Source organism: Cyprinus carpio, chromosome A16 (assembly GCF_018340385.1).
Source record: "Cyprinus carpio isolate SPL01 chromosome A16, ASM1834038v1, whole genome shotgun sequence".
NCBI lineage: Eukaryota > Metazoa > Chordata > Actinopteri > Cypriniformes > Cyprinidae > Cyprinus > Cyprinus carpio.
Genome location: NC_056587.1, coordinates 5,690,557 through 5,709,298, shown reverse-complemented (window position 1 = coordinate 5,709,298; position 18,742 = coordinate 5,690,557). Strand labels below are relative to the sequence as shown.

The following is an 18,742-nucleotide window of genomic DNA, read 5'->3' as shown; positions in this document are numbered from 1 at the left end:
AGACAAATGAGGTCAAAGGTCAAAAAACAAGTACGAGTAAACAATGTTACTTGTTCAGTGTTCCAAAATAGTTGGTTGGAAACCCAGACGAGAGAGCAGGATGTCATTGACACTTGACCCTGCTGGATAAAAAAAACAGATAAGCTAGACCAAAATAAACCAGCTAATACCAACAAACAACCCAGACTAGTTTAAGCAGTTTTGTCTAATGTTTTTACCTTTTTCACCATAATGTGCTGACAACCATTTAGAACACCTCAGCAACTGCAGAGCAATGCTCTTGTGGCCACTTTAATATTTTATAGTGCTGTATCAGTGGCTATGTTTACATGAAAGCAAGTAATCAGACTGATGGCTCAAACAGATTGAAAAGCCTTCATGTAAACACCTTAATTTATTAGATTGAGCTTGATCCCAAATTTCTTTTGGATTAGGAGGGTTGGTGTGGATCTTTTGTAATCCAGTCGAGAGTACATGTGAGTACATTGAAAACTGTCCCAAGTACTGGAAAGTACTTTGCATGTGCAATGACATAGAAATGGCATAAAGACGGATGATGTGTGGAACGAGCCATCATTTTTGTAGAATTAAGGGTTATAAATGACTATCATATTCTTCTAAAGTTTTCCTTCCACTCATCGTCTGTGAACTGGAACAGAACAACATCCCATCAGTCCTCACTTTATATAGAAAGTATACTCTCATCCACAGACGGCTTGTTTTATTAAGTCTGCTCTTTAAAACAAAGAAAAGAAGCAATGGGAAAATAATAGTATGTGCAAACAGTGGGAAACCCTGTGTATTCGTGCAGTGTGCGCATGTCAAGAGATCAAATCCTATATTGAAGCATACATCAACCCGATCTCTTTAGAGAGCATTCATGTAAACACTACATTCAGAGTCTTCATTCAGAATGATTTCATTCCAACTGAAACAAAAATTGTCCATGTAAACATAGCCAGTGATTCTTAACCAGAGGGCCTCAAGATGTCTTAAAGGGATACTCCATCCCAAAATGTAAATTTTGTCATTAATCACTTACCCCCATGCCGTTCCAAATCCGTAAAGGCTTCGTTTGTCTTCATAACAGAATTTAAGATATTTTGGATGAAAACAGGGAGGCTTGTGACTGTCCCATAGACTGCCAAGTAAAATACACTGTCAAGGTCCATAAAAAAGTATAAAAAGCATCATCAGAATAGTCCATCTGCCATCAGAGGTTCAACCGTAGCATTATGAAGCGACAAGAATACTTTTTGTACGAGAATAAAACAAAAATAATGACTTTATTCAACATCAGCATAGCGCCATTTTGGTGAATCCTTTGTTGCGGCTGACCTAGAAGAGCGTAAGCTGCCTGTGTACAGCTCAAATTCGCCAAAATGGTGCTACGCTGATGTGGAGTGACAGAGAGGAGACAAATTGTTGAATAAAGTCATTATTTTTGTTTTATTCACATACAAAAAGTATTCTTGTCGCTTCATAACGTTATGGTTGAACCACTGATGGCAGGAGTATTCTGACGATGTCTTTCATACTTTTCTGGACCTTGACACTGTTATTTATTTGGCATTCTATGGGACAGTCACAAGCCTCCCGGTTTTCATCCAAAATATCTTAAATTGTGTTTCGAAGATGAAGTAAGCTTTTACGGGTTTGGAATGACATGGGGGTAAGTGATTAATGACAAAATTTTCATTTTGGGGTGGAGAATCCCTTTAAAGTGTAAAAAAAAACCTAAAAGAGAAAGGGGTTATTTCTTATTTTTTTTGTCTTTGAAGTACCAGTATTCCCACAGTCTTGGAAAACATTGGAATCAAAGAGGTTGAGAACCACTGCTCTGAGTTCTACTTTTTTGTGATTACTTTAATAACTTTGATCATTTAAGGCTTGCCTCTCTGTCCCCCCCATTAGGCTCCCGAGGAGGAGTTGTGTAATTTGCTGACAAACATCGTATTCTCTGTGCTGTGGAGCGGCACTGAGGGGTCTGAGGATGTGATATGGAGAGAAAGGGGTCAGGTGTTCTCTGTCCTCACCAAGCTTGGCTCATCCTGTCAGCTGGTGCGGCCACCTGATGACATCAAACGCAGGTCAGTAGCTTAAAACTTAAATGCTCTAAAACTCTGATTCAGACATAATGACAGCTCATAAAAAATTAAGGAATAAAGAACTACTTAAACAATTACATCAACCCCATAAAAATAAAATAAATACTAACCATTTCCTAACCCTCCTGAAGTATTCTCATTTTATGCCCTGTGAAGCTTATTTTAAATTGGAACTAATCTCCATTATGAGAAAAACTACTGCATTTGGAATCTAGCAGAGATCAGTGAGCTGAGACTGGAGGGAAGTAGCTTACATGAAAGTGTTCTATGGATTCCTTTGGTTCAGATGAGGGCAGGGTGGGGATCTCTGGAGGGAAGACGTGCTTTGCGCTACTGGGCTGTTGCTTTTCTTTGGTGTGGCTCCAGCGTTGCATCACCATAGAGCTTGTTTTTACTTTAAGTCTTAGGGTGTGCCTGTGTGATGACTTGTTCAAGTCATTGTATTCTGTTTGTTTTGCTGCTATGAACAAATATCATAAGCTGGCGGGGGTGTTCCAGATGCATTACGTGTCTTTTGTATGTTGTAGTCTGTTGGAGATGATGCTGGAGTCGTCTCTGTCAGATTTGAGGGACTCTCAGGGCGTGTCTCTGCCCCATGTGCCTTCTTTGCTCCGCCTCCTCAGACTGCTCCAGGACTTCCTATTCGCAGAGGGCACTGACAATCAAACACTATGGAGTGAGAAGGATATTAACACTCTCACTCTAAAACTTACAACCTAAACCCAAATCCAAAAGACAAAAAAAAATGAAAAATAAAATTTATGATGTTAGGCTGTTCACAATGCATGCAAATCCAATTAGATTTTTTTAATATGTTAGCAAAAATAAGTGTTTTTGGAAACAGACCCAGAAAATATTGCACACTTTGTATGATGTTACACACCACACATTTAATTATAAAATAAGTTAATTAATTAAAAAATCCCAATCTGAAATCTGATCGGACTATTGAGACCTTTGATGCTGATTAAAAAAAAACAAAAAAAAAACAAAAAAAAAAACAGATTTTAATCATATTTCAGTGACATATGGATGAGATTTGGTCCTATTGTTGTTACGTATAGCAAAAATTACTGTTCAAAAGTTTGGGGTTGTTTAGATTTTTAATATTTTTGAAAGAAGTTTCATATGCTCACCAAGGCTGCGCTAATTTGATAAAAATACAGTGATATTGTGAAATATTATCACAATTTGAAATAACTGCTTTCTATTTGAATATTTTTAAGATGTAATTTATTCATGTGATGGCAAATCTGAATTTTCAGCATCATTACGTCAGTCTTCAGTCACATGATCCTTCAGAAATCATTCTAATATGCTGATTTGGTGCTCAAGAAACATTCTTATTATTGTGATATGTATATATATTTTATTTTATTTTTTTCAAGAATCTTTGTTAAATAGAAAGTTCAAAAGAACAGCATTTATTTGAAATAGATATTTTTATAATAAAAAAAATATTAACAACAACAACACATCATCATAATAAATAAATCCTTGCTGAATAAAAGTATTAATTACTTTAAAAAAAAATACCACATTGAACAGTAATGTATAACATACAACTATAAGGACACTGTCTCTCAAACATATAAACTCCTATATACTGTTTATAATATATGTAATATAAGTTATAAGTGTACAAATTCTCTTTTAGGTCAACTTTATTCAGACGTTTTATTGTAAACAATGTGTTGAGTATAAGAGTGTGTCTATATTTATGGCAGATTTTTGAGGGGGTGGTGAATCTGTTGGATAGGCTACAGGCATGGCACACGACCCCGGGGTCAGCGGGGTCATCTGAGCTCAAAGAGATGTCTCTGATCGGCCTGCGTATCATCACTGGATACATTCAGCAGCAGCAGAACCCACAGGTACACACATACATTATACACCCATCTCAATAGGGATTCTAGGGTTGTGTTCTAAAATTCTCACTCTTTGACATTTACAAATGTGTTTGTTTATGTGGGATGAACTGAACAGTTATTATGACTGTGTCAAACAAAACTAAAAATCACTCATGCTGTTGAAATTGGATGCTAGGTGTAACCCCATGCTACAAGTGGAGCATTGAAAATACACACACATGGTTATGTTTAGGATTATTAGATATGCCTTTGGGCTATAAAGAGCTTTTTTTGTAAATAGCTTCAGTTCATTCCATTGGAGAGCAGATGTCCATATATGGGCTTATGTGGGGTTTTTTATCGTTCTCCTCCAGACTCACTCAAACCCATCCCACACTCAAATTAGATCATATCAACTGACTGAAGAGCTGACAGGCAGTCTGGGAAAACATGTGCCTGTCTCCAGGCTCTTTACAGTCTGTTGTTCAAGAGTATGTTTGTTTTCTATAGGAAGGTTGAAGCTTGTAATTATTTTCTTTAGAGTAGAGTGCTGTTATAATGAAAGTACAATTGTTGTTTGGAAAAAAGACTCTTAATTTGCACAGACCATGTAAAAGAAGTGTCCAATTTATTCCCACATTAATTAAAAATAGTTATCTGACATAACTGTTTCTTACTGGCCATTGAACTTAACTATGCATGTTTATTTTAAAAATGAATTATCTAGCTGATTTTACATATATTGGGTATTAAGCAAAAATAATTAACCAAATTAATAAAATAAAATAAACCAACTTAAATGCATCCTTAAAACCATAAATGAATGCGAGCTCATAAAAAAGCTGCTGTGCTTACAGGAACGCTATAATAAGCACAGACAGACGAGTGCCACTCAGACTAAAAGCCGTGTTTCAGAAATAGCCCTAGACAAAGACAAGAGGCAAACATGAGTAGATAAACAAGACTAACAAGGGGACACCACACAGGTGTGAATGATCAATAGAAGAAACCCTTGTTATCATGATTTTGAACACTGTGCATTCAGAAAGGAATAATAGCTTACTGTTTACTGCATCCTGTGTCTTATCAAATTAAAAAACGTGGAGTCAAGCAGGCGATTATTCTATTAATGTAGTATTTTATACGACAATGTATTATATAGTACAGTGGTGTTCTAAAATGAGGAGGCAAAGTCCACAAAGTTTTTTTTATTATTATTATTATTAAATGTAAATTCATGTCCCAGTCACATTTTCTTGATTAAAGAAACATTACTTACACTATCAGAAAAAGATAAAAGAAGAAAAAAAACAGCTATATTTTATATTTTTACATTAATAATGTAATCAATATTAATAATCAATAATAATATAGTTTATTAGAACCAAGTATGAATCTCATCAAGTTCTTAAGCATTTTACATTTATTCTAAAATAATAACTTGAGGCAGTAACAATTTAAACAATACATCTATTCTTATTAATAGAAAACTATTAACTATTTTTGGAATTACTCAAAAAAAACAAAAATAAAAAAAAAACAAAACATAAAACAAAAATAAAAAAAAAATAAATCAAAAAAAAAAAAATTACAAAAGAATAAAAATAATATAAAATAAATAAAAATGGCAAAAGGACATAATAAGTACTATAACAGTATATTTATATAATGTATAATACTAAAATAACAGTGATTTTGCACTAAAAATGTATACTATATACTGTAAATTATTCAATTGTTATACTCTACCAATTAAATATATACCAACATTAAATAAAACATTATCAAAATATAAACATTAAGCTATTATTCAATTGTTATACTCTGCTATACTATTTTATACTTACAGTATATAATATAGTATGAAAATATAATTTTTGTACTATGCCTCTACTTCACATTAAAAACATATTGTATGAACACTTATAAGTTATAATTAAAGATTATTGTAGTATGTTTTACAAGAAAATAATATTGTAATTATTTTTGGAAATTTCTAGCAGTTTTTGAGTGAAAATTGTGTTTTATATACTGTATGGTATATTGTCTATATCACATAAAAACTATATACTGGGCAATATGTTATAAGTTATCAGTACATTGGTTTACTATAGTATAGTATACTGCATGAACTATGCTATTTTAGACATTCAGATATCAATGCACATATCAAAATAAAAGTCTAATATGAACAAAAAATAAGACAAATACAAATAACAGTAAAACCATGACAGTAACATGTAATATCTGCTGTTTTTCTCTCTTTCTCTCTCTTAGGTGTGTGAGATGGCGTGTTTAAAGCTTCATAGCCTGCTGCAAACTGTGTTATGTCTGTCCTGGGAGGAGGTGTGTTTTCTTCTGGGTCGTCTTGGTGCACCTCTTTGGCCTGCAAACTCCGGCTCAGACCCGGGCGCCGAGGCTTTGCTGAGCCCGCTGGTGCCCATCGTCCGGGCGCTTTTGGACCAGCATGCGGATCGCACCACCCTTCAGAAGATGCTCCCCAACCTGCCCGCCACCAACGGCAGCCCCTCCTTCGCCCAGGATCTCCAGAACTACTGCAGCACCGCTGAGTGGCAGCAGTTCTACCAGAACCACGTCAGTACAGCCACATCTCCCTCTCACACACACAGACACTTCGCTTAGAATACACTCAGTTAGACAGTTTACCTTACGATAAGCTGGCAGCTTCTCCGCCACAGCCTTGTCAGTATATGTTACCACAAACCTGTTTTGTGTTACCTTTTTTGGATGCAGAATTCTCAGTTGAACACTAGATAAGCTCATCATTTCACACAAAACTCAGTGCTGAAGGATTATATACACATTTTTCTTTAAAACAACCCATTCCCTTATTCACATCTGTAGCATACTATATATAATCATCTTGGATTCATTTAAGTTTACCCAAAGCTGATTTCAGAGCTGTAGACTCCTCTCTCTAAAACTCAGCAGACATGTGTTTGTTTTAGCGTGAGGGTGCTTTGACGGTTAATCCGCCTCCATTGTAGTGATGAACTCTTTATTTAGAGTCTTTTGTTCATCCAGTCCCAAAACAAGACAGAAAAATCCTGATTTATTCCCTTCATCTCACAAATCCAAAACAAACCATGTGTTTAAATTAAACAGACGTCATGCCAGAGTGACCTGGAGATGATTTATGAAGGCTGGCGTGTGACAGTGTGTGCTTATAAATCTACCCTGTTTGGACTGTTTGTTTATACAAGTCACATGGTATATTACCATACCTTGAATCGGGGAAGTAAACCAGGTTTTACACTGTGCCTGAACATATATCTAGGTTAGGGGAGGTGAAGAGAGAGAGAAAAAAAAGTGCTTTGTATCTTCAGCGTTACAGTATAGCTTTGTGTGTGCTAGCTTTGTATGGAAAAGTTGATAGAGTAAATATAATATATTTTCAGTATAAATGAAAGCAGCAAAAGGTCAACAGCGGCAATATGATAGAAGATATGAATAACTCTAATTATTTTATTGAGATTATAAATGTATACAATTTAAAATATTTATTATTTAAATTAAATTATTTGTAAATTACATTTATAATATAATGAAAAATATTTTACTCAAATTGCATGCACAATATTGTATTTATACTGTAATATTGTATTACATTATTTTTACTTTTTATATATTAATTTCAAATACATTGTGTACATTTATAAATAATTAAAAGAATTGTTTTATTTTAATTACTTTATGCATTCATTATCACTTATAATATACGAATAATACTTTTATTTTAAACTGTATTATTTAATTTTATTAATTTATACATTTCAAACAAATCTAGAAAATTGAAATTGTTCATTATTCTAAGTGTTGGCTGTTTATATTTGATTTGTACAAACACATTAATATATATTTTTAAAGTGTGGTCACAGATGTGCATGTATTGGCTCCTTTACAGTAACTTCAAACATGACTCATTTTATCAAATATTATTGCAAGAAGTACCCATTTTTTTATTATTTTAATATTTTTCATAATGTATGCCTGTAGGTGGGGCCCACAATGCAGCAGTATGAACTAGACACTTTTGGGAAGAGTCATGACCTGATGTCCAACTTTTGGAATTCCTGCTTTGATGACCTCATGAGCACTGCACAGAGGAGAGACAAGGACCGTTCGGACCGCAAAGCCAAGTTTCAGGTATCTGTTAACCCCATTTATTCAAATACAAAGGGAATATTTTGGGCCGGTCAATTTAAGATTGCTGTTCAGTTCCCACATTGAGCAGACCGTGAGTTTCTACTGCCTGGGATACTGGGATTACTCAGTACACATCCCAATCCCCAACCAAACCATGTGTTTCTGATAGATGAGTTAATAACCTGGACTGTTTGTGTTCTTCTGTTTACAGGAGATCATCTTTGACCCATACCTAAAACGAGTGCGCACAGAGAACAGCCGCTACCACAGTGTGCAGAAGATGAGTACCAGCCAGCAGGGGGTGGTGTGGAGGCACTGGAAATCACTGAGCAGATTACTGAGCAGTGAGAGAGGAGCCTGGGCACTCAGGTCTGCATGCAGTACAACGTCCTGAGTCATAGTGAACCTCTCATTTATTTTGCACCATTATCACTATCAGAATAAATAAATACATACATAACAGAGAGAGAAAGATTTAAAGGGATAGTTCACCCAAAAATTTAAATTTGCTATTAATTTAATCACCCTCATGTTATCAAGTTGACTTTTTCTTTAGTACATTAAAGAAGATGTTTAGTTGAAAGCGTGGTCTTTGGTGATTCATAAAATGCAAGTCAACGGCTACCAGAATTCTGAGAGTCAAAAAAGCAACTCAAAACCAATGCCCGTGGCTCCTGACAATATATTGAGGTCTTATGAAAAGAAATGATTGATCTGCAAGAAAGTGAATATTATTTACAACATTATACCATCAGGAGCCATGGGTATTAATTTTGTGTTGCTTTTTTGACTCTCAAAGTGACGGTAACCGCTGACTTGCATTTTATGACCATCAGCTAAAAATCTTTTTGACTGTTCTTCTGAGGAATAAAGTCACCTACACTTTGGATGCCCCGAGGGTGAGCAAATTAACAGCCAATTTTAATTTTTGGGCAAACTATTCCTTTAAGATAAATAAGATTTAAAGTGATGGCTTAAAACCTTAGACTAATTGGAAATCTGGGATTTAAATTTTCACTTAAACCTGGAAAAATGTATACATGGGGATTTCGGGGGATTTAAAAAAATACAAATAAAACATTTAATATTAAGATTCTAATTCTGGGTCACTTAAATATATTATAAAAATCCCAAGTAGAAGCAGTCAAGACTTTTTCTGACTTTTGTAGCTCACTGTGTTGAAGTGAGGTTCAGTTGTATACACTGGTGCTGTATATTCAGGGATTATATTGCGGTGTGTGATGATGGACTGAGTGGAAGTGTTTGTGTTTCAGGGTTCAGCCAGAGGTGAAATGGAAACTGTCAAGTGCAGAGACTTACTCTAAGATGCGTCTGAAGCTGGTGCCAAATTACAACTTTGATTCCCACAGTGATGCCAGTGCACTGAGAGATAACATGGGTTAGTATCACTGTGGACAATGCCTTTGTATTCTGTTAAATTAATATTAATTAATTAATGATATTAAAGAAAATCAGTGGTGAGTAACAGATCTCAGAATGACTGTTGGTAAAAATTATTTTGCTTTGATTAGATATTAAAAATAATCTCTGTCCTATTGGACGCTCTGTCATTTCAGTGTTAATGTTTATATGTTGGAGTGTTTTTTTGGGTGTTTTTCTGCAGGAGCCGACAGTCCTCGCAGCTCAACCGAGCCCATCCCTCTTGCAGTTGCCAAGGAAGCTAAAGTTAGTGACATGGAGGATGACAAACTAGAGGATGAGGATTTTGCCTTCATTGACGAGTGAGTGTCATAATGTAACTCGGTTGTCTTAAATCTCAAAAATAAAAAAGTTACACCCCTAATATACAGTTTAACTAATAGCCCTAAAATAAATATTATGTAAAATATTTTTTTTGCCTCATATATTCCTTGAGTGGCTTGTTACTTTTATAAACATCCACAACAGCAAAATGATACCTAAATGAAAAAAATTAAATAGTTTATATATAATAATAATTATATTGAGAATAAACAATTCTTCCAACAAATTTCACATTCACATAATATGTATTTTTTATGCAGTTTAGGATGGCTTTAAATGTAGCTTATCCTTTTTCAAAATCTATTTTTATATGTTCAGTTTTAATTTTACTTTTACTTTAATTTTTAGTAATTTTGTTGCATGCTTTTGTCATTTTTATTATTTTTTTCTAATATTTCTGTTTAGTTTTAATTAATTTCTAGTAATTTTATACATCATCTTATTTTAGTAAGTTGCCAAAGCAACATTTCAAATTTTTGTTTGTTTTTCTCATCTAAGTTTTTCGTGTAATATTTATAGTTTACTTAATTTCAGCTTTATTTCAATTACCAAACACATGTATTAATAGTTTTAGTTTACAGAAGTCTGTTACTGCAAAGGCTTTGTTTGTACAGCTTTTGAGATGGGTTTAGTGTGATTGAGTGTATGTTCAGCAGGGTGTGGTTCTATGTGTGTGTGTGTGTGTGTCATTCCTCAGGGCGGAGGAGGGCGAGGAGGAGAGCCAAAAAGAAAAGCTGGTGCTCTCAGAGGAGTGTGAGCTCATCACTATTGTTGCCGTGGTACCAGGTCGTCTGGAGGTCACAACGCACCACTTGTACTTCTACGATGGCAGCAGTGAGAAAGAGGAGACCGAGGAAGGTGAGTAACAGCTTGTATTGTGAAGTTTATCCCGCCATAGCATCCAAAACATTTTGTTTGTCTCGCTAACAAGACCCCATTCATTGTTCACATAATGAATGCGTGTAGACTACCAATCAAAAGTTTGAAATATTTTTTTTTTTTTTTTATGTTTTATGAAATAAGTCTCTTATGCTCACCAAGGCTGCATTTATTCGATCACAAATACAGTAAAAAACAGTACTATTGTGAAATATTATTACAATTTAAAAGAACTTTTTTTTATTATTTGAATGCATTTTAAAGTATAATTTATTACTGTTATAGCAAAGCTGAATTTTTTGCAATTTTTAATTTTGTTTTGAAATATAGTAAAATAGAAAACTTTATTTTAAATTGTAATAATATTTTACAATATTTCCATTTTCATAAAATAATTGCAGTCTTGGTGAGCATAAGAGACTTCTTTCAAAAACATTAACAATATTGTAATTATTCCAGATTTTTGACTGGTGGTGTATAGAATAAGAAATGATTCATGATTATAATGCGAATGCTCTGGACTGCCCATCTTTGCAGGCATTGGTTTTGATTTCAAGAGGCCATTGTCACAGCTAAGGGAAGTCCACCTGAGGCGCTACAACCTGCGGAGATCAGCACTAGAGCTGTTCTTCATCGACCAGGCACACTACTTCATCAACTTCAGGAAGGGGGTGAGCTGGACACATAATAACTGCCACACTGCAGAAGAAGCTACATTTGAAAAGGATGCACAGTAGAGGGTCCACAAGCATCGGTGACATCTGCGGTCTCTGTGTTTTTATGTTTGTTTGGGTTCTCCCACAGGTGCGGAACAAAGTCTACTCCAGGATCCTGGGTCTCAGACCACCCAATCTGTTCTACTTTGGTTCTCGCTCTCCTCAGGAGCTCCTAAAAGCTTCCAACCTGACTAACGTATGTCTGATGCGATGTCAATATTTTCCATTTTTGCTGGTTGGATTCTTTCCTCCCATTTCCCCCGTAGTTTCCTATGCCTTTCTATACTGTATCTGCCAATAAAAGCTGTCAAAAAGCCCCACCCCAAAAAACAATCTAACTATTCTTTGGTTTCATTTTTGTTCCTATTGCAGCGATGGGTTTGCAGAGAAATCTCCAATTTTGAATATCTGATGCAGCTCAACACCATTTCTGGTCGCACATACAATGATTTATCCCAATATCCAGTGGTGAGTCCTCCGAGATTTTGGTTTTGTTTTGTTTATTTTTTTTTGCAAACTACTTGCACTGTCATGGTAAATTTAATTTAATTTTATTTTAATTTTATTTTATTTTTCAGCCTTTGATTTCATTTTAGTAAATTTAATTTAATTTAATTTAATTTAATTTTATTTTATTTTATTTTTTTTTATTTTATTTTAATTTTATTTTATTTTTCAGCCTTTGATTTCATTTTAGTAAACCAAATTTCATTAAATTCATTTAAAATGGATGATTAATATGCATTTAATATCCATTTTGCGGAAAAAAATCAATGTGCATGACTCACACTTTTGGTGTTGGTGAATATGGGTCACATATGTTCTCATTTGTTCATGTGCATGTCTGTATTCTCAGTTCCCCTGGGTGTTGTGTGACTACACATCTGCTGAACTGGATCTGGAGGACCCAGCTGTTTTCAGAGATTTGTCGAAACCCATTGGTGTCGTCAACCCCCGACATGCACAGAACGTCAGGGAAAAGTGAGACAGTGTTGCAGTCCTTATTGCAGAGCTCTCAGTATCAAAGAATGTGTTGTTAAAAGATGTAACAAAACTAGAAAGATGGATAACAATACCACAAGCCGATTTATACATGATTTTTAAATATATTCAAATTTTTAAATAATAACAGAATGTTCTATAATAAGATCAAGCAGACTAATGTAGAAACTTTTGAGTAGTTCATCTGATTTCCTAAATGTCTTCTTGTTGTCGTTTGATTAGGTATGAGAGTTTTGAGGACCCAACAGCCACTATCGATAAGTTCCACTATGGCACACACTACTCTAATGCTGCCGGCGTCATGCACTACATGATCCGCACAGAGCCCTTAACCTCATTACATATACAGCTCCAGAGCGGCAAGTAAGAGACACATACTCACACACCACTGCAGTCATACTGCGAGCTAAAGCCAGGGGTGTCCAGTCTTGCTCCTGGAGGGCCACCTTTCGCTCAAACACACCTGAACCAGCTACTCGAGGATTTTCAGAATTACTAGAAATTTACAGGAAGGTGTGTTGGGGCAGGTTAGAGCTAAACTCTGCAGGATATTAACCCTTCAAGAGCAGGATTGGACACCCCTGCATAAGGGTGTGCGCTGAATCCTGCTTTGGGACACATTTGTATTTCAGGATTTCTTTTGTACTACTGGATACTTTTGTACACCAGAGGTGTGCTTGTTTATTCATTCCAAGGGTACCTGATGTACAAATGGAAATTTGACTCCAAAATCTTTATAAAATCATTAAATAAAATGCCTTCTAACTGATAGTTCAAGTAAGTTTAATGGTATTAATACTCTAAAAATATAAAACTAAGTGTGTATATATATATATATATCAAAATGTGTATATATTAATAATAATATAAATATATATATATATATATATATATATAAGAATATGGATCGCCACAATCAAAATGTGTATATATTAATAATAATATAAATTTAATTAAATAATAATAAATTATAAATATTTTAATTTGGCACCCCTTAGGATTGACCACTAGGTTGCAGTGTTGTTTTCCGGATGATTAAGTAATCATGTACATTGTCCTATGTTTGGGCTGCACTTAAGAGTGATTGTGTATGTGTTTAGGTTTGATTGTGCCGATAGGCAGTTTCATTCAGTAGCAGCAGCGTGGCAGGCACGAATGGAGAGTCCAGCTGATGTCAAGGAGCTCATCCCAGAGTTCTTCTACTTCCCAGAGTTCCTGCAGAACATGAACGGTCAGTGTGTCTCTCTGCAGTTTCTCAGTGATGAAAACCACAATGGCACTGCAATTTGTTCAATGGATTTTGAATTGTGATATGTTGTGTGCAGGTTTTGATCTGGGCTGCTTGCAAATAAGTCAAGAGAAGGTCAATGATGTGCTACTTCCTCCCTGGGCGTCTTCGCCTGAAGACTTCATCAGGAAACACCGCAAAGCTCTGGTGTGGAAACATACAAATCACTGATTTCAAATCATAGATACTAAACACAACAACACAATTTTTTTGTAAATATGTTTTGTAAAATACAGAATACTATTAAAATACAATTTACCAACCGTCTTATAAATCGAGTGAGTGAGTGAGTCAGATGTTTCAGAAACTGCAAATATAAGTTATTTGTTAGTTTGATTCAAACTCTTTTTGAATTATTTGTGGAAGGAATAGTTCACCCAAAAATTAAAATGAGCTAAAAATATACTCGCCCCCAAGGTCACTCAAGATATTGGTGAGTTTATTTCTGCATCAGAAAGATTTTGGAGACATTTAGCATTACATTGCTTGCTCACCAATGCAGTGAATGGGTGCCATCAGAATTAGAGTTCAAACAGCTGATAAAAACATTACAGTAATCCACAAGTAATCAACATGACTCAAGTCCAGTTAACACCAAGAAATGAAAAGCTGAATGTTTGTAAGAAAATGAATCAATCCATTCTTTTCACTTGTAAACAGTGCTTTATCTGTGCGTATATCTCTCCTAATTCAGAAAAGACTTCTTTTTATACTGGAGAAAGCAATATTATGGGTAATGAAAGGTTCATAGTTTGGTTTTGGGTGTCCCCAACAACAGGTTGACATGCATGCAAGGTCAAAAAACACTTGCATTGTCTTATAATATGCATTTATTTTTACCTTACTTGCCAAACGATTTGCTTAACGATTCATTTTTCCAAACCCCTCCTTTGCATGACGCTAATCTTTGGTGATTGGTCTCATTTTTATTTCATCTCACCTGTTATGCCTGATAAATCAGCGTTTGTGAGCTCAGGGCTGCTTTGTGTACATAGACTGTGTTTGTGATCAGCATTACCGGGGAAACCGCTATTTTTACCTCTCCAAAAGCATTTTCATTCTGACCAATGCGAAAAGACCAACAAGTGAGTGGGCAATATGCTAATGTTTCATGTTGACATCATCATGAAACGGCTTGGGATCACTGATCTATATATATCTATATATTATAGATCAGTACTTAGGATTCATTTTAAAAACGACGCGTTTCAATGATTCAGAGACGACTCTTTCTTTCGAGAGACAATAACTTTACACAAGGAGCACTTTCAGATTTAAAACTTTGCAGGATGTTTTCATTCACTAAGAGCTTAGAGTAATTTTCAAAAATCCATAATAGGGGCACTTTAAGATCATTTTTGAACTTTTCCTTTAAAAGAATCAGCTCATAGAAATCATTTGCTTGTGAATCAGACAACATTTGTGCTATGTTTTTGGATGCATCCAGCAAACAAAACTATTCTAAAATTATTATAATAAACTTATGTCATCACATTCAATTTAGACTGCAAATGGCAATATGAAAAATGCTTTTAAAACACACACTCTTTTGTTCTTTATCTGACACACTCTCTTTGTGTATCTGTGTGTTTAAAGGAGAGTGAGCATGTGTCTGCTCACCTGCACGAGTGGATAGATCTCATATTCGGGTATAAGCAGCGAGGACCTGAAGCGGTGGAGGCTCTCAATGTCTTCTACTACTGCACTTATGAGGGTAAGAGACCTCTTATGAGTTCGTATTAGTTTAAACATGTTCCTTCATGCAAAATATGACTGATCGCTGTGTGTTTTGCCTGTCAGGTGCAGTGGATCTGGATGCCATAGCTAATGAGACTGAGCGCAAGGCCCTGGAAGGCATCATCAGCAACTTTGGCCAGACACCCTGTCAGCTTCTCAAGGTGGGACATCAGGTTTTTTTTTTTTTTTTTAATTCTATTTTTTTCATTTCAGTTGTAGTTTAGTTTTAGTTTTTACTTATTCCAAGTTATTGTCATTTTAGTGATTGAACGTATTTCATGTAGCTGTCATTAATTGCAAGTTTTTCCATCTAATCTTTAGTTTATTTTAAAAAAAATGAAATGTTTTTCCTATTTTATAGCTTTCGTTAATAATAAAATCCCTGGGTCTGAATGCATTTGTGTAATATGTGTAATATGGCACAAGTGAAACCTCTCTGTGTAATTCAGGAGCGCCATCCTCCCCGCATGTCAGCAGAGAATGCATTCAGGCGGCAGGCCCGTCTGGACACTCTGCCCCCCAACCTTTTTGATCAGCTCAGTAAACTGCGATCTTTTAAGGAGGTGAGCCTGAATTTATCAGTATATTATTTGAACTGAATAATATGCCGAAATGGAACTTTTTAAGCACCATGTGCTAATGAGTTGCTGTGTGAAACTGTGATTTGAATTGTGATTATTTTTGATGTTGTTCATGTAGGTGGTGATCGATGGTCTGCCGTTAGTGCAAGCCGTGGTTCCCAGAAATCAAACCCGCTCCTTAATCAACCCTGGTACTGACATACTGGTAAGATTATTTCGCGGTTGTGTTCAAAAATCCACATACTTTAAAATAGGACCATAAACAATCACACGGACAATTCTGAGGATAAAGAGGGTGCTATTACATAAAAACTCAAAAATCACTTTGCTTGAGTTAAAAAGGTTGAAATCACTTTGCTAGAGGTTTTGTGGAAAATTAGAGAGGGGAAAAAAGATTTTGTGGCTATTATTATAAATGCTGTTTTTTATTATTTTAAAATAATTATTTCTATTTCATTCTTCTTTCAGAAAAAACAATATTAAATTTTGAAAAAACAAAAAAAATCAAAATAAAAAATAAAAAAAAAACCCATATTAGTTTTTAAATTAGATGTTTTAGCAGTTCACTTCAGATCAACAATCTCTGTTAAACTGCTTTGGAATTATATTTATTGGGAAAGCACTGTAAAAATGCATTTGAATTAAAAATCTTACTCTCGAGGTTTATAGATGAAAGATTACTGTAAAGGTATAATTCACCCAAAATGTAAGTTCTTTTACTCACCCTCAAGTTGTTCCAAACCTGTATGAGTTTTTTTCTTCTGTTGAACATTAAAGATATTTTGAAATTTGACAAGATATGGTCCCCATTGACTTCCATAGTATGGAGAGAAAAAAAATACTATGGAAAATATCTTTTGTTTTCAGGAGAAGAAATAAATTCATACAGGTCATATTTTAATTTTTGGGTGAACTATCTCTTTAACACAAATACATTTTATTTATTTTTTTTAAATCCAGATAATATTATAATGATTTGCTTTGGCATTAGCACAGTGACAATATAAGAACTCTTAAAATTTAAATATATATATTTCAATCAATATTGTTTTCACTCTGCATATAGTTTAGGAAGTGGGCCCTTCACAGATCATATTTAAGGCTTCCTGACATCCATACGTTTGTTGCAGACCAGAAAGCTGCATCTGAATGAGTTTTGAATGGTATTTGTCCTGTTTCAGGTGACAGTGAATGCTAATGGAATGATAGGCACTCACAGCTGGCTGCCCTACGACAAAAACATAGCTAACTACTTCACCTTCACCAGAGACCCCTCTGTGAGCAACCCAAAGTAAGTTTGAACATGTACACATGTCTAAACACATTATATGATCATGCTCGGAGACTAAGTGATGTCATATAGTTTTAAAAACAAGAGGTTTTGATTAGGCAGAAAGTTCGTTTTATAGTGACAACATTGGTCTTTGGATAAATAATCAAATGCTTTATAGCAGCTTATAAACAGCAGCTCCTTGACATTAAAGCTCTGGTGGTTTGGCTTCTTTGGTCTCTATAAATGTTCTTCAGTCAAATTGAGTTCTTTGTAGTAAAAGCTCATTTGTTTTGCCAAGCCTTTCTTGTTATTTTTGAGTGGTCTGCGAACATGTGTCGAATTTGATGCTTAAACAAAACATTGATCTATTTCGAATGCTCTCCCACTGACAAGTTTAGTCCCATTTGTTGGTACTAACATTTGTTTGATCTGTTTTTAGGACCCAGCGGTTCCTCAGCGGGCCGTTTTCCCCAAGGGTGGAAATCGGGTCCCAGGTGCTGGTGGTGTCCACTGACGGGCGTCTGCTGTTCAGCGGGGGGCACTGGGACTGCAGCATTCGGGTCACTATGTTAGGCAAGGCCAAGCTGGTGGGCAGGATCTGCCGTCACATCGGTGAGAGCCGTCTGTCTGACACAGACGTACCGAAATAATACCGAGCCAAGATGCAGCTGTAGGCGTTGGAATGAGCTTGATGGAGTTGTTGAGCTGAATCCTAAATTAAATGAGCTGCTGTCAGATTTGGCAGAGATATTTGTTGAATCATTTGTTGCAGAAACCCTGTAAAGCCTGAAATATGACAAAATGTAAAAAAAAAAAAAATGTAAACCATGACCTGAAAGTGGACATTTTTTGAATTATACTAAAAGGCCTTTTACTTGCTAAAAAGTATAAAGTGCAGAAGGTATGAAAAACATAAAATAAAACAAGAAATTAGCTAAACATAAACCATACAGAAAACGTCAAGGCCTTAGAAACATGCTTAACAAACAAAATACAAAAATAAATATAGTATAACAATTAACAGCTCCCTAATGATTTCAGATCTTCAGAAAATGTATGGTGCTTTTATATAATGCATTTGATTATGAATAAATGTCATGATAGCTAATTAATATGCATTTTTGTGGGATGTAGATGTGGTCACGTGCCTGGCTCTGGATCTCTGTGGTATCTACCTCATCTCTGGCTCACGAGACACCACCTGCATGGTGTGGCAGCTTGTACAGCAGGTTTGCTCTCACAAAATACTTATCATTAGATACCAAGTTAATACGAAAATAAAAGGGTGTGAAGGGTACATCTGCACCCATGAGCAGTCATTTAACTGAACATGCACTATCAATCAAATGTTTGGGGTCAGTTTTTTAAAGATGTTAA

At 35.2% G+C, this 18,742-nt stretch overlaps 1 protein-coding gene across 1 annotated transcript in view; it reads left to right on the top strand.

Annotated features, from left to right (window-relative positions):
* Positions 1-18,742, top strand: part of LOC109063167 (neurobeachin-like protein 2) — a 66,073-nt gene that overhangs the window by 42,937 nt on the left and 4,394 nt on the right. The window contains 23 exon segments of the mRNA XM_042772206.1: positions 1,915-2,090; positions 2,636-2,792; positions 3,836-3,982; positions 6,236-6,553; positions 7,976-8,125; positions 8,337-8,494; positions 9,400-9,524; positions 9,750-9,867; positions 10,587-10,747; positions 11,306-11,439; positions 11,573-11,680; positions 11,857-11,952; positions 12,341-12,465; positions 12,709-12,849; positions 13,587-13,717; positions 13,812-13,921; positions 15,371-15,488; positions 15,575-15,672; positions 15,961-16,074; positions 16,211-16,297; positions 17,274-17,383; positions 17,805-17,977; positions 18,500-18,594. Coding sequence (XP_042628140.1) covers positions 1,915-2,090; positions 2,636-2,792; positions 3,836-3,982; positions 6,236-6,553; positions 7,976-8,125; positions 8,337-8,494; positions 9,400-9,524; positions 9,750-9,867; positions 10,587-10,747; positions 11,306-11,439; positions 11,573-11,680; positions 11,857-11,952; positions 12,341-12,465; positions 12,709-12,849; positions 13,587-13,717; positions 13,812-13,921; positions 15,371-15,488; positions 15,575-15,672; positions 15,961-16,074; positions 16,211-16,297; positions 17,274-17,383; positions 17,805-17,977; positions 18,500-18,594 — 3,150 coding nt within the window.